Source organism: Alosa pseudoharengus, unplaced genomic scaffold (assembly GCF_046254945.1).
Source record: "Alosa pseudoharengus isolate Yale_2024_CS ecotype anadromous, Long Island Sound unplaced genomic scaffold, YU_APseudo_1.1 YU_APseudo_1.1_scf_17, whole genome shotgun sequence".
Lineage (NCBI taxonomy): Eukaryota > Metazoa > Chordata > Actinopteri > Clupeiformes > Clupeidae > Alosa > Alosa pseudoharengus.
In genome coordinates this window covers 6,505,848-6,533,348 of record NW_027468640.1, presented here as the reverse complement: position 1 = coordinate 6,533,348, position 27,501 = coordinate 6,505,848, and the positions used below count along the sequence as shown (strand labels likewise).

The following is a 27,501-nucleotide window of genomic DNA, read 5'->3' as shown; positions in this document are numbered from 1 at the left end:
CGAATAAGAACATTTTCTCCCGTGTAAGATTGTTCAGAAAAAGGCAACACAGACTGCAAAATAAAAGAATCAACTGCTCCCGTGTCACGCAGGAGTCTCACTGGAACATCATGACCCGACAAAGAAACAAGGCCATCTGTAATGAAAGGCAGATAGGACATTAGACAATCTGCAGCCAAATCATTAGGTATCATGTCAGGAGTCTTTACTTCAGGCCTAATAGTCAACGATGATGCTAAAACAGTCGGTCTAGCATACGCTTGATTATACTGCTTTTGTTTACCATTAAGTACAGGAGAATCAACCTTCCAATGCCCAATTTCACGACAGTAATTACAGAGCAGGGCCCAGTTCCCCGAAAGCATCTTAAGCCTAAGAGCATCGTAAAGTCCCTCTTACGAACGTCTTAAGATTTGCTGACTGTTTCCCGAAACCATCGTAGCTTAAGAGCGTCGTGAAAACACTCGTAGATCTACGAGTGCTCCAGAGTTATCGTTACCGGCTAAGAGTGTCTTAACAGTACTTCTCACTGAGGTCACCAACAGGACATACAGAGGAATTACAACTTAGAATACATAATCCAATTTACGTTCCCTTTCTTTACACGTTTACCTGTGATGAATCAGATTTTAGCGTGCAAAATAGCATAGCCTAATGGTCATAATAATGTGATGAAAAGCGGACAAAAATGCAATCAAGTTATGAAACGAGACGTTGCCAGAATAGTTTGCCATTATCTTTGCTAAGTGAAGGCTATATTTTATTAGGCCTATGAGGTAAAAAGCAGAGAAAGCAACATGTGGTTTAGTCTGTAGGCTGCTGCATCAAAATCTAGGCCTACACATTTCCTCACTTTCTTACTCGACTTCTTTCTTATCTTCAAACGTGTTCTAAGTGACACCAAAAAAAATTATTGCATGGTGCAACAATCTAATTTTAAATAATTACAATTATATGTCTTTGTGTGGTATATACTTGGGATGCTTAAATGCAGATGTCAAAGTGTTACTATTTTCGTATTGATGTGAAATGTGTAGATCCGAAGTTTAAACGGTAGGCCTGTAGCTGTGACGTGCAGTCACCTGACATCACCATCAAATCAGAGCATATTTCAGAACTATTAACGTGGACAGCTCCCCTTAAGAGCATCTTAAGAGCAGTGCACGCGCGTTCCCGCTACGAACATGTTCGGGAAACAGTCGGAAAAAACAAACGAACGATCGTAAGATGAATCGTAGAAATCCCTCTTAAGAGTGTGTCTCCGTCGTTATCGGGAAACTGGGCCCAGGTCCGTCTCGCGTTTTCGTGATGGCATGGGAGACTTAGGCAAAACTCTATAAGCTCCCTGCCCTGTATTCTGCACACCACTAAAGTTACGAAAACTGTTTTTATGAATCAAAACAAATTCATCGGCCAGTGCAGCGGCCTCCTCTGGCGTTTTAACCTTATGCTCAGAGATGAACGTTGCAACGCGCTCCGAAACAGAGGATTTAAACTGTTCTACAAGCATTAAATTAGTAAAATCCTCCAGCGTCTTAACATCACTTGCTGAACACCAGCGACTAAAATGCTTTCGCAAATCTCTAGCAAACTCCAAATGAGTCTGATCTGCTAGTTTTACACCTGCACGGAATCTCTGACGATATGCCTCAGGAACAAGTTCATAGGCCCGCAACACAACAGATTTCACTTTAGCGTAAGTCTTTGAATCATCGGCAGACAGAGACGAATACGCCTCCTGGGCTTTACCTGTTAAGACACTGTAAAAGCAAACAATATCAGACCACTTTCTTCCATCTGCAACGCGTTCAAACAAGGAAAAGAAAGTGTCCGGATCCTGTTCATTAAACTTCGGTACCAATTTCAAATTTTGCCCGACATCCATGAAACCTTCAGACTTTATCTTACCATCTTTTAACAGATTTAACTTTAGAAACTCCAAATCTAATTTGGCTTTTTCCAATTCAATCCGATTGTTTTCCGAAATGTGCTTTATTTTCTCATGCTCGAGTTGCAACTGTAGCAATTCTCTCTTTTGTTGGAATGACATCTCGCCATCAGTTATTTCTTCACCAACAACAGGTGCTGAACTAACAGGCTGACGCAGCGATGTATCAGACACAGGTGCTGAACTAACAGGCTCCTGCAGCGATTCAGCAGAAACAGAGGCTGCACGAACAATGGGCTGCTTTTCCAAAATTCCCTTTTCCATTAACGCGGTTTTCAATGCATTTTTAATAGTCTCTTTCTGTTTACGTTCTGCATCTGAAATAGGAATCTTAAAGTGTCCAGCAATTTGCAACAACGTTTCTTTCTTGCAGGTTTCCAGAAATTCCCGACTAGGAGACTTAACAAATTTTTCAACATCCATATTAGCAATACACAAACAAAGACGTGCACAATAAAAACAAAATGATTCCCCCAGCTAACTAAACACCCAAGACCCTAATTACGCTCAACCCTAGTCTTCATGCGGTTACCAGCGAGGGGTATTTACGCACTAATTCCAGCGGACCGCAGGCCGCGACTGGCAATCAGCAACGACCTACAACTCCGCGGAGGTGCTCCCGAGCAGAGCTACTACTCGCGTTCACCACAACACTACAAAAGGGAAAAAAAAACGCTGTGTCTCAAAGGAAACACAGCGCGTATGCCTAACAGGGGAAATCACTTCGAATTTGCGCACAGCTACTTACCAAATGCTCCAACGATGGACCACAAAGCGCTGCAGAAATACCGATGTCCTCCAACAATATTACTCATTTACGAGCAATCGAACTAAGTACATTTTGCAAACAATTACTTTCGCCTAATCTCAAGTAGACGAGCCCCCATCTTTGTTACATCCTGGCTCAGAACATAACAAAAACCAAGGAGGACACGGACACGAAATTGCCAAAATAATTAAAGAATTTACTTCAACAGAAGGACAACTATATACAACCGCCACAATGTATGGGTTAGTCAGTAGATCAGTAGTGTTAAGCAGTGTCGGCATGCAATGTTAGTGTAATGCAGAATAAAGGTATGAAAAGAAATCAAATACAAGACAACTCATAACGAACGGCAGACGTGCGTCTGGAGTCACCCGCCATTAGCAGCGCGCGCCATATTGTCAAAGTCCGGCCTTTTTAAAGGCAGCAAATCAGGTGCGGCCTTAACAGACGCCAAAGCCACGCCTACAGGCGCTCGCAGGAGCAGCGGCAGCGCTCAGAGTCGTCACACACACACGTTTACAATGCACTGGTGGTGATAGCCTACAGTTAATGTGAATCGTGGACAATAACCAATGAAAGGAATCTGCACCTCCATTCACCAATTAAAGATTGTAGTAGGCCTAGTGTTTCTCCCTTTTGGCACAAAACGTAATTTCTGTCAGAAGCCAGTATATAATGCAGGGGGTAACATGGGGTAAGTCAGACAGAAGAGGGGCTTGTCTTAGTAGCATATTCCTGAATCCTGTCCCTTTCAAACTGCGTTAAAATTGTGTGATTAGCCGCCAGCATAATAAAATCTAAATTAAAAGACAAAATCTTATTAGGCTATAGATCCAATTCCAAACCTATGAGTCTAAGCCTTAGTTAAAAAATCTTCAGGTGTAAGTAATAAGTCAAAGAACCACATTCTGTGTAATATAGAGGTTAACATAAATACTCTAGTTTGTAATTTCTTTTAAAGTATACTGTCACATACTGGCTCAGAGTATGTACATTCAGGGGAGACCAACGCAGTGTTGAAATAATAATAAATTAATTTATTAAAAAAAGTTAAACATAAACTAATATTTTGGTATAACGATAAGGATGAGGTGCAAGTCAGTGTAGTGGTAGTTACGCAAAAGTGAAGTGTAAGTCAGTACAGAGAAGACGGTAACGCAACAAAATGAATACCAAGCCGGGAGGAGGAGAACCGCCTGGGGTGCAGACTGAGCCAATCTTAAATATCACTCCCAATCAGGCACACCTGGAGTGCAGACTGAGCCGATCTTAAATATCACTCCCAATCAGGCACACCTGGAGTGCAGACTGAGCCGATCTTAAATATCACTCCCAATCAGGCACACCTGGGCACACCTGGGGAAACAAGCACCCAGGCACGTCAGTGCCAATGGGTGGAGTTAGGACACAGCGGCCTGGGCCGTAACACTACATTTTGAAGACAAATGGATGGAGTCATACCACAGGTCCAGGGATGGATTACTGAATGGGCCCAAGAGCTCAGGGGGCCCTGAAGCCCAAGCCTCTGTGTGAAGTTGCTTCTTCTCCACCCTTCTCTTTTCACAAAACTCACTAGAAGTCATCATTTAAAGGGTCATTTTAAAAAAATAAAAAATCTTCCATGGGAGAATGCCTCAGGACCCCTGTATCTGGATGAGGGAGGGGGGCATCAGGGGTTCATAATCCATCCATGCCATGCCTATATTCGTCAAAAGTTTGGAATACCCTAACTGACTACTAATGACTTTTTTGTGATTTTTAATATTTTGAAATGTATTGAAATTCTGTTTGATTTGGTCACAGATTTGGTCCCCCCCAATGTTGACATCATGACTACGGCCTTGGGGTAAAGGTGTGTGTGTGTGTGTGTGTGTGTGTGAGTGTGTGTGTGCATGTGTGTGTGTGTGTGTGTGTGTGTGTGTGTGTGTGTGTCTGTGTCTGTGTCTGTGTGTGAGACAAGGGAGTATGAGAAAATAATTTAACTCCTGACCTAATAGTAACCCTTTAGATCAGTGTTTCCCAAACTTTTTTTCTGGCGATCCACTTTTTAAAAATGACAGACCATCGCGACCCATTTCACTTCAAATCTACCCTGCAACCACCAATATTGTTTTAGGCCACAGGTTCTCCAACTTTTCTATGCCTCCCCCAACCATACATTGCTATAGGATCCCTGCTTTGAACACAGTTGTGTTGCATTTTGAGCACCATCAGCTTGAAAAGTTGGAAATGACTACTGAAAAGATACGTTTTAATGCGCATCCAAGAGTAGGGGAAATTCTCGCATGTTGCGCAGTCGTCATTCGTCAGCATAGTAAGCTGTTAATGTATTTCTAAAAAAAATGTTGTAGGCTATGTTGCGTTGCAGACAAATGTGTCCATAACACTGTGGACGTCAATTCCAATGTAAACAGCAAAAAACTCAAGTCGTTATATTGTATTGTTGTATTATATTATATTGTATAGTCGTTATATCAGAACAAGAGGCGTTTGCACAATAGCTGGAAGAATGCGCCTTTACTTTGGAGTTAGCGAGGTAGAAAACGAGAGGAATAGTGTTTAAAATGCCCATTTAAATTGTAGACTATAATGTGAGGAGGTTGCTATTAACTTTAAAGATTGCATCTGCAATCGAAACTGTATGCAAATTGAATGGCCTCATGTCCGGTCTATGGATGTCTGCTTTAGTTGACAGTTGACATTTTAATCGGTAAAGTTGAGGAGCTGGTATCTATTAATGTTTGTGCAAATAGGCGGATTCATGTCTCTTGCAGTTTGCAACTGCGAGGTACAAGGCAGGCGCCCCACAGAACGGTTTCATTTTGAGAGGTAGATATCCATGCTGGCACCCCCTCTGCGATGCGTTCGTCCCCCAGTTTCATGCGCCAGTTTCATGAGCTTTTATGACAAAACCGTGACTGTGGAAGTTAACAATCTACATCCTAATAGAAAACTGTTAGCTTTCCTGGTATCAAATGTCAAATGGTATCAGTTAGGCCTATAACACAACATAAATTGTGCTGGCGACCCAAATAAAATCTCCTGCGACCCACCCGACCCAGACTTTGGGAAACACTGCTTTAGATGTTACTATTAGGTCAGGGAGTTAAAGGGTGTAGTATGTGTGTGTGTGTCAGCACTAGCACGAGGCAGGCAGGTGGATCACTGCTGCTACGATGGTAAGACACCCCCAACCCACACAATGGACACATGCATCATACTTCACAAATGAAGCCATAGACCAGATCATTAAGAAATATTAAAATGTCTTACCAAAGTGTCTCCAGTGCACAGTTTGGGTCACCCAGTCCACTACACAAGTGTTGGACCCCAGTATCTCCAATACTGTTGTCACTGAGGTCCAGATGTTTCAGCTTTGAAGATGCTTTGGTGAGGACAGATGCCAGACCTGCACAGCTCCTCTCAGTGAGCCCACAGCTGTTGAGCCTTAAGGGGAAAACATTCCACCAGTTACTAGACTCTCTGGAAATGTGTTTGATGCCATAAGTACATTAGTGTAGTCGTGCTTCTTAATCAATGCCATTACTCTCTCATTTTCAGTCAAAACTAATTGTTATTTTACTCACAGAGCTTTTTGAGATTCCTCCACTACCGGCTGCAGCCTTAGGAGACATTCATCAGACCTGATGTACTTCTTCAAGTCAAACACATCCAGCTTTTCTTCTGATGTCAGAAGCACAAACACAAGAGCTGACCACTGTGTGGAGGACAGTTTGGCTTCAGAAAGTGTACCTGCACTCAGGAAGCTCTGGACCTCCTTTACTAAGGAGTGATCATTGACTTCATTCAGACAGTGGAAGAGGTTGATAACTCTTTCCGATGATGGAATCTCCCTGATCTTTGTCTTGATGTAACTGGCTATTTCCTCTTTGCCCTCATCTTGTACTTTCTGCAGTAGGCCACGTAGGAGTCTCTGGTTGGATTCCAGAGAGAGGCCAAGCAGGAAACGGAGGAAAAGATCAAAGCGCCCATCTTCATGTTTCAAGGCTTTGTCCACAGCACTCTTATGTAAAGTGGTCATGGATTTGTTCGCTGGTCGTTGAGTCAGAAGCTGAATGACAGTTCTGGTGGCTTGGTTTGGGGTCATGAGATCCATACTTTCAGTTCTAAACATCAGCATCACATACAAAGCGGCAAGATACTCCTGGATGCTCAGATGAACAAAGCAGTATAACTTTTCCTGATGAAGGCCTGACTCTTCTCGAAAGATCTGGGTGCAAATGCCACAGTGTACTGCTGCCTCTGTGACATCAATATGACTCTCTCTCAGGTCGTCTTCATAAAAGATCAGGTTGCCCTTCACCAGCTGTTCATAGGCCAACTTTCCAAGAGCAAGGAGACTAGCCCGGTTCCACTGTGGATCTATGTCATAAACTCCTTCAAGCTTCAGACTCCTCTGCTTGGTTTGAAAAACAAGGAAATATGTGTACATCTCTGTCAAAGTCTTTGGAACTTCTTTGCATCCTTCAGTCTTAAGAAGAAATTCAAGCACAGTAGCAGCAATCCAGCAAAACACTGGTATGTGGCACATAATGTGGAGGCTTTTTGATGATTTGATGTGAGAGAAGACTTTGTTGGCAATAGTCTGATCACAGATTCTCTTCCTGAAGTACTCCTCCTTTTGAGGGTCACTGAATCCTTGTACTTCTGTGACCCGATCAACACAGTCAGGAGGGATTTGATTGGCTGCTGCTGGTCGAGAAGTGACCCAAAGCAGAGCAGAGGGAAGCAGATTCCCCTTGATGAGATTTGTCAGGAGAACATCCAATGAACTCGCCTTTGTCACTTCAGTCAAGACTTCATTTTTCTGGAAGTCTAGTGGGAGTCGACACTCATCAAGTCCGTCAAAGATGAACAACACTTTGTACTTCTCCTGGCTGGGAAAAGTTAACTGCTTCATTTCAGAGAAGAAATGGTGGAGGAGTTTCATCAAAGAAAACATTTTGTCTTTCAAGGGGTTGAGCTCCCGAAAAGGCAGTGGAAATATGAAGCGGACATCCTGGTTTTCTTTTCTTTCAGCCCAGTCCAGGATGTACTTTTGAACTGACACGGTTTTGCCAATGCCAGCTACTCCCTTTGTAATCACACTTCTGATTGGCTGGTCTTGGCCAGGTAAGGGTTTAAAGATGTCTCTGCATTTGATTGGTGTCTCTTGTCTAGCTGGTCTATTGGATATGGACTCAATCTGCCTGACTTCATGCTCCTCATTTACTTTTCCACTTCCTCCCTCTGTGATGTAGACCTCTGTGTAGATCTTTTCCAGCAGAGCAGAGCTCCCTTGCTTGGGTATGCCTTCAAACACACTCTGGTACTTGTTCTTGAGATTTCTCTTCAGCTTTGTTTGACAAACCACATCCCGTTCATCTAATTTAAAAACATAAGCAAAAAAGGCAATACAATATAATCATGTTTAGACACAATAAATAAAGTTTCACCAGGCACTGACTCTAGAAGCTATTTTTTTGTTTTTCTAATGTACTGTAGTTTATTGATGACAAACTTTGCAAATATAAATAAAGGAACATTTCTTACTTTCTTGCAGTTTGTCAGCAATATTTTTCTGCTTCATGTTCCTCAGGAAGTGCAGTGCCATCTTGAGAGCCCCTTCTCTGGCATCACTCTCATCCTGCTCTTTACCCTCAAAGTTTTCTTGGTAATCTGGACTCAGAATCGTCTTGAATCTCTTCAGCTCATTCTTAACAAAGGTGATTAACTTCTCCTCAAGCACCTGGTATACAAATATCTGGTTACAATTCACATTACAATACCCAGGTTTTGAATAAGACAATATTGTTACTGTTCTGGACTGCTGATGGTACTCATTAATATGTTAACCGTAATCATGTGCATAAGAAAAATGTAATGTAAATTATTGTCTATATACAACAGCTGATAAAGAGTCAATATTAATCCTGAAACCATCACTATCAAATGGTAATGTGGTGAAGCAGGTGCACTCCCCAAAACACAGCGACTTTGGGTGCAATTAAAATGACTTGTTGGACCATGTCAGCTGTTACCAATAAAATATAAACTATGAGTAACTGCTTGAGAGTGCGGTTTTTCACATTTAATGTATAAATGTAAACAGTGTATCAGTGCATTATGATATGGCTGTATGCAAACCTGGAATATGTGCTTGAGATCCTCCTCGGTAAACTGGCCACTGGGAGAATCTGGTTTACATCCTTCCATTTGGCCACTGAGTATTTAAAGCACAACAAACCACACATTTATTTACATTACTTGTGTATACAAGTCTTTGTGGGTAAAGGAGATCCCCACAGTTATTCTGTCGTTGGAGTTTATGGCAGCCCCAACTCTATGGTAAAACCTTCTAATATTCTGGTCAATAACACTTGGATGTATCAAAAACAAAGAAAGCACACAGATTACGCATAATTTGACGGCAAGGTTGCACTGCAGTACATAACCTTTTTGGCAAGTAACTGACCATTGAAACAAGTCATGTCAACCTAACTCATATGGCTGCCATTTTGTGTTTTGTAATTTCACAGGCCATACACTTCATCCCATTTTCACCAATTGCTCTACAGATGATCTTCCTGCCAAGCCCCACTCGTACAGGTGAGGGATGCCTCTTATATTTTGCTGAAATTGTTCTTATACAGAGTTTAACTTTGTCTTTTGCAGTTTATGATTTTGTTTATCATCATCTTTATTATCACTATTGTTTGGTTTGTTGGGGGGAGGAATGTACCAAAAATGTGGAACTGGGATGTTCTTTGTATTCCAAATACATACATTTAAATAGATGAATAGATGTACACAGACAGATGCACCATGCAGATGTAGAAAGGTATGTGATTCATTAATAACTGGTAATGCTTTCATCCAATCACTAATCAACTTTACATCAGTGATTGACTTGCAGTTACTTTTGCAAGTAGCCTACTTCTGGGTATGTGGGGTCATTGAAGGTTTTTTCACATGTTTAGCCACCCAGATTCAAGTGCTTCATAGGTTGTTCAGCTCATTAAAACAGCAGAATCATAGATATTTAGTTCAACATGCATCCATTTTTCTAGAAGTGGCTTTGTAAATTTAACAAGTGAATTGCACAGGCATTACATTGATTACTGTGTGTTTACATTATACTGTAAGGTACGCTGTGAACATGTCAACCATCCAGGCACAGAGTACTGATTCTGTGAGTGTTTTATGGACTTGCCTTGATCCAGCGGTGACATCACCATGTTTGAAGTTTATGAAGCGATCCTCTGACTCGTCACTCTTCATGGACACACAAGTGGGCACAGGTGATGGAGGTCTCTCATGATGGAATGAGCTGTGGTATAAAAATACACCCAATCATCGAGTTGACATATCCTAAATGTTTCACAATATTTTATGGAGTTGACATGTTTCACAATATTTTAAGGTTGATCCTCTACTGTATAGTATCATTACTAACACTGCTGTTGCTGTTGCGTTATCATGACCACAGCTTACATTACCGTGCAAGCGCAATCAGGGTTTTTAACCCCAGAGATTTTTGCCCAATAATTCAAAACACACACACACACACACACACACACACACACACACACACACACACAAACACACATACCGGCACACACACATACAGGTACACACACATACACACACACACACACACACACACACACACACACACACGTCACAAACTGAAGACGTTTTTGATAGAAATGCTCAGGATATGATTCAAAGGTTTAAGAAAAGAGGGTATAAACACAAGACCTTAGATACAGCCTACAGTAGAGTAAAAGAAATTAGCAGAGAACAGCTATTGGTTCAGAAACAGAGGCGACAACAAGAGCCAAACCAAGTCTATTTTGTTACACAGTATAGTAGTCAAGCCAATAAAATAAAGCAAATAATCAAGAAGAATTGGGACATAATAAAAAGTGATACTTTCTTGAGAGATGCACTGCCAGAGGTACCCACTATCGCCTTTAAACGAGCCCCTACTCTAAAAGATAGTCTTGTGAAAAGCTATATGCCTCCTGTACAGAACACCTGGCTAGGCAAGAAAAAAAGAGGGAACTATAAGTGTGGAAACTGTAATCACTGTAACAATATGGTCAGAACCAATATTTTTACAGATGTGATATCAAATCGTGAATACAGTATACACTCATTTATTAACTGTAAGACCTCATTTGTTGTCTATAGACTTGAATGTCCCTGTGGCTGTTTTTATATTGGAAGAACCAAGCGTAAGCTAAAAGAGAGATTAGCAGAGCACAAATATGCTATAAGAACAAGCAACCAACAATACCCTATGGCTCTACATTACAAAGAGGCGAACCATAGAAGCAGTGATACTCTAAAAATCTTTGGGATAGAACATGTTAAAATATCACCAAGAGGGGGGGATAGACTAAAAAAACTTTTGCAAAGAGAATTCTTTTGGATTTATACTTTAAAAGCTAACCAATACCCTGGTCTAAACTTAGAATTGGATTTTTCTCCTTTTTTGTAACTGACTATACACATGTCAATGTTTTGCTATGTATGTGTATCTATATTGAAATTGTAAAGTGTATCTTGATGTGGACAATGTGGACAGTAGTGAAATGTTGAAAGTGCAAAATAATTTAACATCTGAAACTGCACATATTTATTAGATCATGAAATGAAATCTTTCTCACAAAGTAACCTGTATCTGTAACATGAAATGAAATCTTTTCCACAATGTAACCTGTATCTGTAACATGAAATGAAATTAAATATTTTTCACAATGTAACCCGTATGTGTAACTTGTTTTATATAATGTAACCTGTTACTATACATGTTCATTAATATTTATATTTTAAACTGTATCTTGATGTGGAAATTGGTAAAATATTGTAAATGTGATTTTTATCTTTACTAAAGTAACTTGTAATTGCACTCTGCCAGGTAACACCTGTGCAGATGAACACCTGTGCTTCTAGGTCATGTGACCACATGCAGACATAGAGCATGCAGCCTACGGACTGCCATTTTGAATTTGCCCTGAAGAAGGCCACAGAGGCCGAAACATGTTGCCATGTTTTTTAATGGATAGCCAAATTTAAAATAAAGGCTTTTTAATTTATATTCCTTTTGAGTGCCTCAGAATTTTATGTTGGAAACATGACGTGACATTGCTCTTCAGGACCTGCAGGGGGCGGTGCAGTACAAAATATATAGATTACCACAAACCATGGAAAAACTACAAATATTGATCTATTGATTACTGTTTGATTCTAGTATACTGTAAACTGTGAACATTTCAACCATCCAGGCACAGAGTACTGATTCTGTGAGTGTTTTATGGACTTGCCTTGATCCAGCGGTGACATCACTATGTTTGAAGTTTATGAAGCGATCCTCTGACTTGTCACTCTTCATGGACACACAAGTGGGCACAGGTGATGGAGGCCTCTCATGATGGAATAAGCTGTGGTATAAAAATACACCCAATCATCGAGTTGACATATCCTAAATGTTTCACAATATTTTATGGAGTTGACATGTTTCACAATATTTTAAGGTTGATCCTCTACTGTATAGTATCATTACTAACACTGCTGTTGCTGTTGCGTTATCATGACCACAGCTTACATTACCGTGCAAGCGCAATCAGGGTTTTTAACCCCAGAGATTTTTGCCCAATAATTCAAAACACACACACACACACACACACACACACACACAAACACAAACACACATACCGGCACACACACATACAGGTACACACACATACACACACACACACACACACACACACACACACACACATACCGGCACACACACACACACACACACACACACGTGTGCACACAGATGGGCCAAATCCCATGACAACACAATAATTCACTACCAAAATGTTTACAGTTAATCTAATAGTACTTTTTCACATAGAATCCATTCTGACAAATATATTTTATCTATTGATTACTGTTGGATTCCAGTATACTGGAAGCTGTGAACATGTCAACCATGTGTGATGTAAAATGTTTGGCAACAACTCAACACACTGAGAACATCATCATCTTTAATCTATTAGGTTGATATTGTTTCATATCAAAAAACGGATGACTATATGCAACAAAATAAATTTAATTTGTATCGTGTGCACATTGGCCTACCAGTGCCCCTTTAGAATAATCTTCCCATTTATTTTTATTAACTTGATTTTATAATGTAGCCTACTGTACATCAGTTGCACATTAAAGAAATGTCTAGGTTTACAAAATTGATTCATGCTGTAACCTAATTTGATCGAGTAATTTCAATGAAATTGATTAAGTTCAGTTTATATTAAGTATTTATGTAATTTCAATGTCATTGTGTTATACAGGTGGCACGGAAAGTAGGCATTCAGATGTACTTAGTATTGCAACATCAATGTTAAAAGGCGATTACTTTGAATATGTTGTGTCACAGTATTAAGAAGCATTCACTGAAGTTGCAAACATGAGCAATAGTACCACTGATATCTTGTGCAATACCTGACACATTCATGGTGGGAACAAAGCATGGTTCATCTCAAAGCATAATATAAGATACAATTCGGCACCAAATTCTACTGGTCTCTAACCATAAAAAACTCATGTGAAAACTTTTGGCAAGACTGTTACTGTAGCTGCGACTATCTCAGTGTTCTTGCAAAGGCTCATGGGAACACAATGAAATTGTGACTCCAAGGCATCCCATGTGTTAATTTGCCTTACTGGTTCAGTACTTAGGTGCTTCACATTGATCTGACATGATTCTCTTAGATGAATTCATTGCTGTGGCAAAATATGTCAGTTCAACGTAATTGCATTGTGTTTGAAAGAAAAACATGAGTTTGTTTAATTTAATATTTTGTGGTTTAGTAAATATGACACCCCACCCCCCCACCCCAGTATATATCTTTACCTGATTAAAGTAGAAAAAGTGGATTATTCAATCGGAATGACTATTTGAACACAATAAGGACGTGTTTCATTCAAAACTAGGCGGTTTCATGTAATTGTAACGTAATATGGTTTGATGAATTGGACGGCCCTAACTTTTCATTTTTTACAGTGTGTAGCTCTTTCTTTCTGTCCATTTTCAGACTATACTCATTATGACTGATGTCCCAGCAACTCAGAGTCCACTCTCATTGCTTCTTTAGACAGCACAGCATTCTTAAACAATTAAAAACTTAATGATAGCAGCATTTTGCTAATTTATAGACACAACATAGAATACAAGGGTTACCAAGGACCCCTTGTGGGTAAGAAAATATCCCAAGGACCCCCTCATAATTGTCAAAATTAAGCACATATTCTCTGAAGTTGTGGCCAGGTTCACTATCCTGTATTTTCTGGCAAGTGTGTAACTTGATCTGTCTTTTGTCAACTAGTTGACTAATAAACTCTCCTTGCTCTCCATTCCTGTGATAGTTTTGACAAGAGGTAACTTTAGTGGGGCAAATCCAAGCAAAACTGGATGGATGTGACATCCAGTGGATGTGGACGTGACAGTTTTGCATGGAATTGTCCAGTGATAGTTGGTCGATTTCCATTTTTAGAAGTTTAATGGAAAGATTGTGGCTTTGAAGGAATTCATTTACAGAAAACGTCCTTGTTTGTGCACCGTACACAGTCGAGCTGACCCATTCACACTTCAGTCATACTAAATTAGCCTAGATAAAAATATGTTTTGGTCATTAAGTTAGCTTTAGTTAATGTGCCTATAGTTTAAGAGTATTTGTTGACATGTTGCCTGTCAGAAAAATTGTAGTGCAATTTGATACTCTAAATTTATTCATTGTTATTATACACTTCTGTGTGATAAGATGATACGCATGATGGGCATGTGTATAAAAAGCTGACACATAAATGGCAAATCACAAGTATTTCATTTTTCTCTCTTATAGTGGTTGTATAAAGGAACTTGTACAACAGAATGTTACACAGCAACTGACTCATCATGTGAGGATAATAACATCTTTAAGCTATTACATTTCTTGTCTGATAGCAAAGGACAGACGACTATAAGTAGCTTTACAAGGAACACAAGTCAGATCATGTACTGAGTAGCCTACCTTTGCCCCTTTGGATTGGCTTCCTGTTTTATGTCGACTCGTTTTTCCATGTTTCAGCCACTCTTCATAACGTCCAGATAAATCTCATCATGATAAGCTTGAAAACAAAAACTCAGAATGTAAGCCGATGTAACATTTCTCAATGCTCAATGCAAAGTAGAACACCTTCACAAATGTCGATGCAGCAAAGTTCCTTTCAAACAGAGGAGTCAACAGAGAGAAAGCGCAGTATTCACATCAGACATGGCTGCTTCCTGTGACCCTATCTGCAGTTTATGCCTCTGCCCCGGACTCCTAAAGTAAAACCTCCAGGATATGATGACAGCATAATAAAAGTGGCCTTTGCTAGCCTAAACCCATCATATAAGATGTAACCTAGACTAAGCTAATTACAGACCTACTGGAATGACTGGTGACTCTATTATTGTGTTACATGCTCCAAATGTAGACCTAAAGCACTTTGAGCTGCATTCTGTGTATGAAAGGTGCTATACAAGTACAGATTATTATTATTATTACTATTATTATTATATATTGTGTAGTTGAAGCCGTAAAAAAACCCCACCTGTTGTTTAGTCACTGCGCCATTTTAGGTAACACTCTTGCCTGCCTCCTGTTATGAAAATGTCTGACTTTGCATCAGGTAGCCTACTCATTGCGCTCACTTACATGACTAAAACATTTCTAGCAAATGCTTCACTGACCACAGCGCATTCTCGTAGTCTGTCGTATTAGGCTACTATTATTGTTATTTTGTTTACTTAATTAAGGTAGCGTATTTCCCTTCGTCTCTCGCGACTTCGGATGGCGTCTTCTGCTGCTTACTTTCACTTTCCCCTTTGCAGTGGTGCTTACGTGATTCTATTCCCCTTCCGCACACACACGGCTTGTTGTGGAGCTATATTCTCCTCAGGGCATGTATGCACAGTGTCATTTTACCAAGTTTGTTTATGTAGTGTTTTGCATAAATAAATAATATGGCAAAAGTTGTATAATAGGCTAAGTATTTCATTTGAACGTAGCCAGGGGTTAAAGTGTGTGTGTGTGTGTGTGTGTGTGTGTGTGTGTGTGTGTATTTTCATACCAACGATATAGCGCGATGAGGGCTCTCTAGTGTCACGCATTGAGTGTGACAGTCACTCATTTCGGTCTTTAGTTATACACTCCCGTCACACATTATATTTCTCACGCAGAAAAAAATATTTATGATATATTTAATATGCTGCAGCGCCCAAAATGTGTATGGCTGCGCCGCTCTCACTATGGAACCGACAGGACTCAAGCGCGTCTCACCTGGAATTAGACGATTCTGCCACTTATCAGCCAATCAAAAAAAAGAAAGGGGCTACACAATAGCCAATCAGAAAATAGCACTACTGTATCTGGGTAAGATTTAACACAACAACCAATTTAAAAAAGCATAGGCTATCCTGGAATTGTTCACGTGATTCAAGTTCAAGTTTCACCCTCAGAGGAAACCCACTGGAGCTTCGAGCATCACTTTGAGCACACAGTAAAAAGTCATCTTTTGATGTTACAACAAATTCACAACTTGTTTGACACAAACAATGACAACTTGACTGCTGTTAGAGAATGTTTCCCAGATAATTAGCATCAGTTGTTCATGAGTGTCTGAACTTATCCAACAGTTACAGCCTGTTCACTGACAACACCTGCTCAGAACAGTCTAGGCCTAATCATATTTTATTAGCGTTTAACGCTAGCCTTCGGGGCACACGTACAGTAGAAAGAAATCACTATTTCTATACCACTAACAAGACTGAAAATAGCACCACACTTACACAGTAGCATAATGAGGGTCTCTACATGTAAACCGAAGCATTGAGAACTTTGTAAGTGTACAGGCAGTTTATTAAAAAGAAACACATTACCGTTCACGTCTGGTTCACATATACAGGCAGGCGATGTGAACTAAAATCAAACGTAATTTGCTCAATATAGGCCTATCAGAAATAATAGCTCCGATGTAACATAACTTGTATAGTGTACTTACTTAGTGGATGTCCATCTGGTCCCTCTGGTATGGATCGCCGCCGCCTGTGTGGCATTGACAGAGGTGGAAAAAGTACTAAAATATTGTACTCAAGTAAAAGTACCAATACTTTGATGAAATATTACTCAAGTACAAGTTAAATTACCCATCTGAAAATGTACTCAAGTAAAAGTAAAAAGTAGTTCATTTAAAATGTACTTTAAGTAAAAGTTACTTAGTTACTTTTTTACTTTTTTTTTGGGGGGGGGGGGCAAAAAAAACAAAAAAATCGGTTTTACCCAGCTCTAGTGGCTGCAGCCAGCAGCTAAAGTAGCCAGGCAGCTACCGCGCTACATTCTGGGGGCATGTTCGTGAGCCCCCATGTTCATGCCCCCCAGAGTGTAGCGCTGCCTGGCTACCTTAGCTGCTGGCTGCTGAAACGGAGATCTACAGTATGTGAAAAATCGCCGGAGTTCTCCTTTAAGTTTGAGCAGCAGTTGATTTTCAAAATTAGTTGTGCTCATCCTTGCTCACTTTGCAGTGAACAGTAATTCAGCACAACTGAAAAGCTGCTCACAGGCATCTGAGGCAGGCAGGCCCAGGTTGAGTTTCAGAGAGAAACTCTATTTGTAAAGGAGTTCAGCAGATCCAAGGGCCTCGGACTGTGGGAAAACTGGGACTGATTAGAGGGCCCTAATGGAGGAGAAGGCCTTTGAAAAGTCTGGAGTATATCTTATTTTACCTGGATATTTTAATTTCCAAATTAAATGTCAAAATGAATGTCAGACAAAATTTTTGACTGACTAAATTTTGTATACAAAAAAATAGTGAAGACTGTATAAGGCAGGGGTATCAAACATCAGGCCCGCCAGCAGGTTTCATACCCCAGATGTTTTTGGTAGGAAGGGAAAATTAGAAAAAAAAGAAATTCACATCCAGTTGTCTTCAACAATGTGTTATAAGCAATATTTCTATGATATGACAAATTGATTAAACCTAGCACTACAAACCATCCTCAGCAAGGATTAGCAGAAAAACTAACATGGAAGTAGGGCATTTCAAGAGAGAAAGAGCAGAAAAATTATAATGACCATGACAATGACAGCCCCCTATGAGGTTTCATTTCAACAAATCCGGCCCTCTACCTAATATGAATTTGACAAGGTCTAAGGCAGGGGTCGGCAAATAGTGGCCCGCGGGCCAATTTTGGCCCGCCATCTATTCTATCTGGTCCGCGAGATGACGTTAATTTGCTGTTTAAATAAAAAAAATGATTTTTTTTTTAACCCCATGTTTTTAAAAAGAAAAAAAGGCCTACAGCAATCCCATCAATTTCAAAACATTTATTGAGGTATAGATGATAGTCCTACTAAAGTGACAAAACAACAGGTGGAACATCCTTGCAGTTATCCATGACGCACAGGTCGGAACGGTATTGGCACGCGAGTGCGCGTAATCTTGTGCAAAAAAAAAAAAAAAAGTGTCCTGTCTCCCTCTTCCAGTGGGCAAGGTCAAAAATAGCCTATGTTTCGTTAAATTAATAGGCTTGGCATTAATAAATGCAGGCAGGCTCAACACATACCTCTGCTTCCATTCTTCTTTGTAGGTCCTGCATTCTGAATCAATTTTTCTTTTCAAGGCTTTTGACAACGACATTTTGCATCGATAACTAGCATATAGCAATGTTCAGCTAATCATTTACACGTCATCCAAAAGAATAATATTTGTACACATTAGTTACGGCAAGTTGCTAGGCAAGTCGCCTGTTTCATGAGAGACGACAGGAGATGCAGCAGGCGGCATAAAAACAGCGCACATAAGCAAATAAACGTTTTTAATGGAATTAAATTAAATGCATTTTAAAAGTTAGATGATGTTTATTTTAATATAATATAATAATTCATAATTTAAATAGTAGGCCTATAACCCCCCCCCCCCCCCCCCCCCCATTACAAAAGCTATGGCCCGCGATGCCATTGTCTGAAAAAAAATTGGCCCGGGTCCAAACGTAATTGCCGACCCCTGGTCTAAGGTCACCCTCACTCTCCCTTGCTAAAGCGCAAAATGGTTTGGTCCGCCTGCACAACGACTAGGTAAGGTAAGGTATCTCATTTTGTTTACGTAGTTGAGCATCGTTAGTAGTGGACAGCTAATTGTTGTGCTGCTGGTACAATGTCTTTCTCCAAGAAAACCAAGTCGGATTACCAAAAAACAAAGGCAAAAACGAGAAAAAGAAAGATGAAAATGAGGGGAAACAGATTCTAATAAACTTCTTTTTCAAAGAAAGGTGAGCACACACGTTAAAACACGAAATCCCATGGTGTTAAACTGCTTGAATATCTCCGCAATAGAACTGAGGCAACCCATTGAAAGAGCGGAAAATACACTTTCCTCGGTTACACAGGTAATCTGAGGTAGCCACTTCCATCTCCATCTCTTTTAGAAAGACTTGGTGCCAGCTTGATTCATGCCCTAGGCTGCCTATGCTATGCTACATGCTGATCATTCTAGTGGTTCCGGGCGCAATTCCCCCCCTTCCTTTCGGTTGTTGTTAGTCTAAACTTTTTTTTTTTTTTACTCAGTAACGCATGGGATTTGTGATGTAGCGAAGTACAATACTTAACTCAAAACGTAATCAAGTAAAAATAAAAGTACTAATTTGAAAAACTACTTAAAAAATACAAAATACACAAAAAAACTACTCAATACAGTAAAATGAGTAAATGTATTTCGTTACTTTCCACCTCTGGGCATTGACTACAGGTAGCTTCTAGCTCTCTCTCTCATAGCCCTTTCACTGAGCTCCCGCAGTTCTTCGTTGGTATATTCCGACTCGAAAAGATAAGGACGTCCAATAAGGGTTCATCCTCGATGTCTTCAAATTCGTTCAAATAACCTGCCATCTCTTATGTCTCCTGTTGCGTTCAGTGCTTCTTTTTTGCACAGTCCTTCTGCAACAACGTTTCACCCGAGATTCACTTCACATCCCAGAGTTCTGTTTAACCAAGGCGCCTGCCTGTATGTGAACCAGACATGAACGGTAATGTGTTTCTTTTTAATAAACTGCCTGTACATTTACAAAGTTCTCAATGCTTCGGTTTACATGTAGAGACCCTCATGCTACTGTGTAAGTGTGGTGCTATTTTGAACCTTGTTAGTGGTATAGAAATAGCGATGTCTTTTTACTGTACATGTGCCCCGAAGACTAGCGAACGGTCGAACTCGGTACACATGTGTTATTAACCCCTAGGTTCATTTTGCGCCGGAATTGTCCTTTAAGATTTGGAATAGAAAAACCGCACTCTCAAGTATATTCTCTTTACTTATTTATTATGACCGCCGCGCAGCGAAGCGGCGGTCATATAGGTTTAGTCAGATTTTATTTATTTTATTTATTTTTTATTTTTTTTATTTTTCGCATGCCCAAATTTCCGTCAATGAGTCCCGGGACACTGAAAGACCGGGGTACACGAAACTTGGTGGGCATGTAACCCCACATGGATAGCATGGAACCATCGTTTTTCGTTTTGATCTGTAGCCCCCCCGCTGGACTGGACCCGCCGAAAGGAGGGTAGGGCAGACACAGTTTTCTGGGAATATCTCGAAAACCGTAGGGTTTAGGAGGACCATTTTTTTTTTTGCATGTTGATCTCAAGGGGCCATGTCAACCCATTCCATAACCACTCATTTCATGTATAGCGCCACCTAGTTAAACACAAAAAAGTAAAAATGAGGTGTTGTAATCGCAGGTATCTGTGACCTAACTTAGTCAAAACTGCACGAAATTGGAAGTGTAGGATCATTATGACACCCTCTGAATGCACGCCAAGTTTCGTGGAATTCCGTTCATGGGGGGCCACACAATAAATTAATTTATGTTACTATACACCAACTGGCCTGTAGGTGGCCGGAGACAGTTTTCTGTGAATATCTCGAGGACCGTAGGGCCTAGGAGGTCCACCTTTTTTTTGTATATTGATCTCAAGGGGCCATGTCAACCCATCCCATTACCACTTATTTCATGTATAGCGTTAGACCGAAACGCGTCTGTGGACATGGCATTAACTAGACAAAATATGACCGCCGCCCAGTCCAGCACATTTTTTCCACAAAAATAAATCACGCTGAAAGGCCTATATGATTCTAACTGTCTCACTAAATTGCATTATCCACACTCAATTCTCACTGATATCTGCTAGACAACAAGTACCAAAACATGATTAGTTCATAGATTTCACATGTAAAATTCATTTTATACAACCCCACCTCCATCTTGCCTGTTCATAATTCTGAGAAATTCTTGAATTGTGTGCATGTGTGCATGTACATGTTTATGTTATGTGTGTGTGTGTGTGTGTGTGTGTGTGTGTGTGTGTGTGTGTGTGTGTGTGTGTGTGTGTGTGCGTGCTTGTGTGTGTGCCTATGTGTCATACGTATGATCACTGTGAATGTGTGTGTGTGTGTGTGTATCTGTTTGTGCACATGAAATGGGTTAACATGACCCCTGGAGGCAAACATACGGAAAAAAAATGGTCATCCTAGTCCCTACAGTTCTCAAGATATTCACAGAGAACTGTGTCTGCCCTACCCTCCTTTCGGGGGGTCCAGTCCAGCGGGGGGACTACAGATCAAAACGAAAAAATGACGGTTCCATGCTATCTATGTGGGGTTACATGCCCACCAAGTTTCGTGTACCCCGGTCTTTCAGTGTCCTGGGAATCCTTGACGGAAATTTGGCCATGCGAAAAAGAAGAAAAAAAAATCTGACTAAACCTATGTGACTGCCGCTTTGCTGTGCGGCGGTCATAATAAATACTAGGCTAAATAAATTAAAGTGTATTGCATAGTCCAGTGTTTTTCAACCACTGTGCCGGGGCACACTAGTGTGCCGTGAGAGATCATCAGGTGTGCCGCAGAAAATTACCCAAATGTCACTCACTGGTCCAGAAAAGCAACTGTTGCATCAAAGAATTTATAACCACATGCTCACATTGATTGTATGATTGCACTATTTGTGGTATGCAGCCATTGTACAACGGGAGCCCCATATCCAGTATTCACAGAATCATCACATATCCAGTTCATAACAACAATTAAATTAGATATAGTCACCTACAAATAAAACAGAGGGCGATTGTTTTATTGAGCAGGTCTTGCATAGAAGCTATAATAAGGCCATACAGTATCTGTGTATTATTTGAAGTTGTAGGCTATGGTATGTTTACTTTTTCTTCACACAGGATGTTAGTGTGCCGTGGGACATTTAAAGTGTCAAAAGTGTGCCGTGGCACAAAAAAGGTTGAAAAACACTGGCATAGTCGATGTTATAGGTCACTTTTAAAATCAGTGCAAGAATAGGTTGAAGTAATAGGGTTACAGCCATTGGTCAAGTATTAAATAAAAAGTATTAAGTACTACCACAATCCAGGCTGTGGGAGGGAGGGAGGGGATATGCATATGTGCTAATATAGCATGTAAACAGTGTAGCAGTAAAACAGTAGGCTAGTGGACAGTACGCACACAAACATGAAGAAAGTGGAGAGGCAGACAGCCTATGCAGAGTCTACCTTTCCTCTACCCTTAAGTGAAGCATTGAACAGTTCAATGGCCCTGGGGACAAATGACTCCCTTAGTCTGTCAGTTGTGCATGACAGTGAGCGAAGTCTCCGGCTGATCAAGCTCGATCTTCTGCTTTGTAATAGTGCTGTGGAGTGGATGACATTCATTGACCAAGTTGTTGATCAGTTTGTTCAGGGTGTTTTTGTCTGATATTGAAGTGATGCACTCCAGTTCGGCTCCCACGACAGAGCCAGCTTTCCTTACCAGCCTGTGTAGTCCATAGACTGTATATATACTGTAGAACTAAGTCTATATATACAGTACAGTCTATGGTCTAGTCGCCACAGCAACAAGAGGACGCTGGCAACAACAAACTGGTAAAACATCCTGAGGAGCTTACTACAGACATTGAAGGACCGCAGCCTCCTCAGGCACAAATATTTATATATACAGCACAAACATTTCGATCCATAGATAAAAATAAGCAAATCTAACCTCCGAATTTCTTTTCAAAGTGCACCAGATTGATGCATTTAAATGTTAAAATATACAAAAATATACAGAATTTAACGCTGGTTCAATTTCACTTGGCCAGAGAGGTCTCGCCCACACCAGCGTACCGGCTTTCTTTGCTTTCTGACAACTGACAACAACGAGATTCTGATTGCACACGCACTTTATGCCTGGCTATTGACATGCCATGCTGCTTTGATGGATGTTTTTACCTGCGTTTTTGGACAATAACCGAAGCAAACCTTACCAAAGAATTTGTGTTTGTTTGGACTAGTCTGCACAGTGTTGTTACCTCCCTCACTTTTAGCCTCTCAGTGACTTTATTTGTTCGTAGTCACTATACTCTATAGGTCTGTTGTTTCAGGCAGACATGTCTCAATTTAAAATGCATGCCCAGAATAAGGAGATAGTGCAATGAAGTCAATGACTGTATAGATGAAGCTCATATTCCTGCTTTTGTATACATGTAGATATAACATAATGTTGATTGAATGAATGTAGTGCTGATCACATCCACAAACAGTCTATTCGCCTTATTCACCCGGCGGCCAGAACAAAGTCAGGGTACACTTGCCATTACACCTCAGTCCAGCAGATGGTGCTAATGCACTCCGATTGCAAACTGCCAAACAAGGCTCACAGAAATAGAAGAAGGGTTCGCTGGCCTGCTAGAGTAACCTTCTTATTCATCTTCTTCAGTGAGTTTTTTTTTGTGGCAGTTTGCAAACACCAATTAGGAATTTGTCAAAAATTATCTCTTTGCATGTATTGGAATTGCTTTAATAAAAACATAAACATGTCAGCAAAATGAGTGACACATTTTGGCATCATCTTGGCCACTGTCCATTGCCTGAAATGATTAAAATTCAAAGAATCCTCTTTTAACAATAACAAATCATTATGATAAACAATGAATACTGGAATACTGGAAATCATCCTTATACTGGAATCATCATTATGATACACAATGAATAATGGAATACTGGAAAATGTTTGTTTGTTTACTGAGTTGTTGGGAATGGATTGTTGATATCAGGATCACAAGTTCAGTGGGGTGAGGAGAAGCTTCAGATTTTAGAGAGGCGAGTCTTGAGTCCAGGACTGTAAACTTTCTCTGCTGTGGTCCTGAATGTTTGGAAATGCAGAATATTTTTTCTACCAGGTCTCCTAGCTCAGATGAACTCCAAACACAACAGAAAGAGGCCACTGTCTAGTAATAAACAGGAGAACCTGGGTGGGGCAGCCGTGGCCTACTAGGACTTGTCGAACCCCGACCAGTAGGAACGGCTGAAGTGCCCTTGAGCAAGGCACCTCACTGCGTCGGGATTAGTGTGTGCTTCACCTCACTGTGTGCTGAGTGTGTTTCACTAATTCACGGATTGGGATAAATGCAGAGACCAAATTTCCCTCACGGGATCAAAAGAGTATATACTTATACTATACACTGTATGTACATACTCCTTGTCCTTTCCTTGTGCCCTAATGACCAGCAGAGGGCGATGTTTGCCAAAGATTGTCAAGGATTTAAAGAGAGGGTAAGATACCTGACAGCCTGGGAGTTTTACAACTGAGCTAAAAGTCTAAAATTTAAAACAAACTCATGCCCTGCATTTGGAATCCAATACCTCATCAGACCGACTCATCTAAAGTTGATTAAGACTGGAGTGATCCAAAGCTACACGTCCAGGGTTGACACTAGAAGGAAAATGATGCAATCGGCCTAGTCCACAGGTTCCAGGAAGGAATGACACACCCTGGATACTACATCACACTGTAGATATTGGTATCTGCGCATTGTAAGCTGCAAAAGGAAGTTCAGTTTAACCTGTCACCCGGGACTGTTAGCAAATATAGCGGTCAGCTATATGGGATGACAGCACAACCCAGACAGGTCCCTTTACCCAGAGAACCATCTGACAAAACTCCTGTGGGACGTGTGAGGCGTTTAGGCTACTTTATACAAAACGTACATTTAAAGTAATTTAATCATGACTTGATTTTTACTTTCAAATATGTTGTCACTGTATGTGCAGTGACCTACCATGTAATCAATAAAAATGACAGAAAAACAGATCAGATTGTGCATAGGAATATTGATGATGGGCCATGTAAAAAAATAAAATAATAATAGGTAATAGTGTATGTGTTATAAAATGCTTAGATGCATAGCCTTTCTGTTTTTGCAATGAGGCCGTGATATTGCGCCAACAGATTGTCACTAGTAGGCTACGGCAAGGGCAAACCGTTGTTTGGGACACATAAACAAAGACGTGTCTTTCCATCTCTTTCCATTAGTAGACTGACCCCTGTCGTAGGCCTACGCTACTCTACATCAACAGCCCAGTGAGAGGAGTAGCCTAAATACTCCACGCAGTCCATCCGTGTAAAATTGATTGTCACCGGCAATCAATCCAGAGGGATAAAAGTGTGTGGTGTGTCGCGCGACGGCGTTTGCTCTGGCGCCTGCGCTTTGATGGGTAATTAACCGGGATGATGCCAAGCAGCCAATCACATCTCCGGTTAAGGCAGTCAGTGGACGCCTGCGAGGGCTTCACTGAGTTGCGGGGAGAGAGACGGGCTGCGCCGATAGCAGATCCGTGTTTGGTCGGACAGAGGGAACGCAGGCTTTCAATAAGTGATCCGGGTTGGCCCATCCACATCAACAGTGCCGTAAGTTTGTATAGTAGAGGTGAACTGACTAGAATAGCTAGAATGTAAATAGCCCTGACGTTACTTTGGGAGAGATGAGTACGGGATAGCCTAGGCTATATGAACTGTCTGAAAGTAACGAGGGACGCACCATCATCGCGCTCGCAAATGTAAAACTGCTAGATAGGATTTTGTTTCAGCTTCTGTGTCCCTGTAATAAAATGCATGATTGTCTTATTTCGCACATGACAATTGGTGTAAACTCTACCTAATATATCGGTTGTGTCAAACTCGCCGGCATAATGGGTGCGGATGTGACACTTACGTCACCGCTCACTTCACTGTCCTGCGCGCATTCCGAAGCAGAGGCACGAGACGTGTCAACAGGCGCTATTCAATTCTTTATATAGGCCTACGAGGAATAAAGTGGCTTAAATTGTGTCAACGTGTTTGAAAGTGTTTATCGCATGTCGTATCGTGCCGTGATACGAGGGTGTTGCAGCCGGAGAATAAACTACTTTGTTTTAATAGAAGCCGGGACGGGAAAAGTGGCTGAACTTTTTGGAGTGTTGGGAAAATAGAGGGTGTGTCCGTTGACATCGGCTGCGGCCGTAACACTTAGATATGGAACTCTGGAGATAGGTTATGTGGAGTAAAATTGAAGTTTACTTCGTTTCGACGACTGTTTGAGTGCTGTGGTGACCATTCAACTCCTGATGCAACCTGTTGCTTTGCAACAGATAACATAGACCTAGGGCTACATTTAAGGGCTTTTTTTAAAACAGTGCGTTGTCATAAACCGAAACCGAAGCTTTTGTGTCATCAGTAGCTCCGTTTTTCAACACGAGGCGACAAGTAGGCAGTGTAGGTGTCGCCAAGCGAGGAAGGTCACGCGAACCTCCAAATGAAATGATCTTATTAAGCACAACTTCGTCTCATGTGCCGCAGATTGAACGATGTTACAGACACAGGTGAACAATACACGACACAAGTTGAGAGAAGCCAGACGCATACCGGCCCACGTCCTATGTATAAAGATTAAGGCATGTTGCAGAGTTCAGCAGCTATACAGGGGATGACCGTCTGACTGGTTCATTCGGAAAACACATGCATGTCTGATGCAGGTAGTTACCCTTGAAAACGTTTGACTATATTGTGCGCACGTTTTACTTAATTGTGCGCTCAGTTTACAACAATTAAAAAGACAGCACACTTTAGTAAAATGAGCGCACTATTTAGTCAAATGTGCACACAATTTACTAAATTGTGCGCACGATTTACTCAATTGAGGGCACAATTTAGTAAAACGTGCGCACAATTTAGTAAAATGAGCACACTATTTAGTAAAATGAATGCACGTTTTCTATACCCAAAAATATCTTGCAAAGACCCCTCCAGGGTTCCGTAGTTTTGGGTGTCTTCAACAATGTGTAATGAGCAATATCTTTATGATATGAAATTGATTAAACCACTGTAAACCATCATCAGGAAGCAAGGGGCCCAAAAAACTGACATGGAAGTAGGTTCAAGAGAGAAAAAGCAATACATTATTTGTACTTGTTTGCTCATAGTTGATATAGTAAAAGAGTATATTATCAAACAACACTCAGATACCCACGTAGAATAACGATAATGATATGACAGTAACAGCCCCAACGAGGTCTCCAACAAATCCAGCCCACTGTCTAATATGAGTTTGACACCCCTGGGCTAAATGCATTTTGGACATGAAAAACTGGATTGCACTTTACTGTACAAGTGCAATATTTTGGACACAAAAATATTACTGTAGGCTACTGCTTATTACTTTAGAAAAAAACTGCAGTGTAACTGTCCGATAATTGCAGTTATTTTTTGTTTTGGTATACTGACGTGATGGAAATTGTATGAGGCCCGATCTAGTGAATCAGACTAGCAGTGACTGTAGAAGGTAACCTATCTATAGTCTCACATGCAGGCATGTGTGATAGATTTACATTCATTCATGGAGCGGACTCTG

At 40.7% G+C, this 27,501-nt stretch overlaps 2 protein-coding genes across 9 annotated transcripts in view; one reads left to right on the top strand and one right to left on the bottom strand.

Moving 5' to 3' along the window:
• LOC143127184 (NLR family CARD domain-containing protein 3-like) overlaps window positions 1-15,636 on the bottom strand; it is a 110,011-nt gene extending 94,375 nt beyond the window's left edge. For 4 of the 8 annotated variants that reach the window (XM_076288515.1, XM_076288516.1, XM_076288518.1 and 1 more), the window contains exons 1-8: window positions 15,354-15,632; window positions 14,789-14,885; window positions 12,050-12,166; window positions 9,931-10,047; window positions 8,865-8,940; window positions 8,271-8,466; window positions 6,305-8,102; window positions 5,991-6,164 (exon numbers count right to left, since the gene is read on the bottom strand). In XM_076288515.1, the coding sequence (XP_076144630.1) occupies window positions 5,991-6,164; window positions 6,305-8,102; window positions 8,271-8,466; window positions 8,865-8,940; window positions 9,931-10,047; window positions 12,050-12,166; window positions 14,789-14,838 (2,528 nt within the window). In that variant the 5' untranslated portion in view covers window positions 14,839-14,885; window positions 15,354-15,632. Of the gene's footprint in view, window positions 1-5,990; window positions 6,165-6,300; window positions 8,103-8,270; window positions 8,467-8,864; window positions 8,941-9,930; window positions 10,048-12,049; window positions 12,167-14,788; window positions 14,886-15,353 lie in introns of those variants that run through there. The other 4 variants (XM_076288519.1, XM_076288520.1, XM_076288517.1 and 1 more) reach the window with 3 other exon arrangements.
• A 9,776-nt stretch (window positions 15,637-25,412) lies between these two features.
• tdrd7b (tudor domain containing 7 b) overlaps window positions 25,413-27,501 on the top strand; it is a 35,622-nt gene continuing 33,533 nt past the window's right edge. Inside the window, exon 1 of the mRNA XM_076288497.1 lies at window positions 25,413-25,523. The gene's annotated coding sequence lies outside the window, so the exon portion shown is untranslated. The remainder of the gene's footprint in view (window positions 25,524-27,501) is intronic.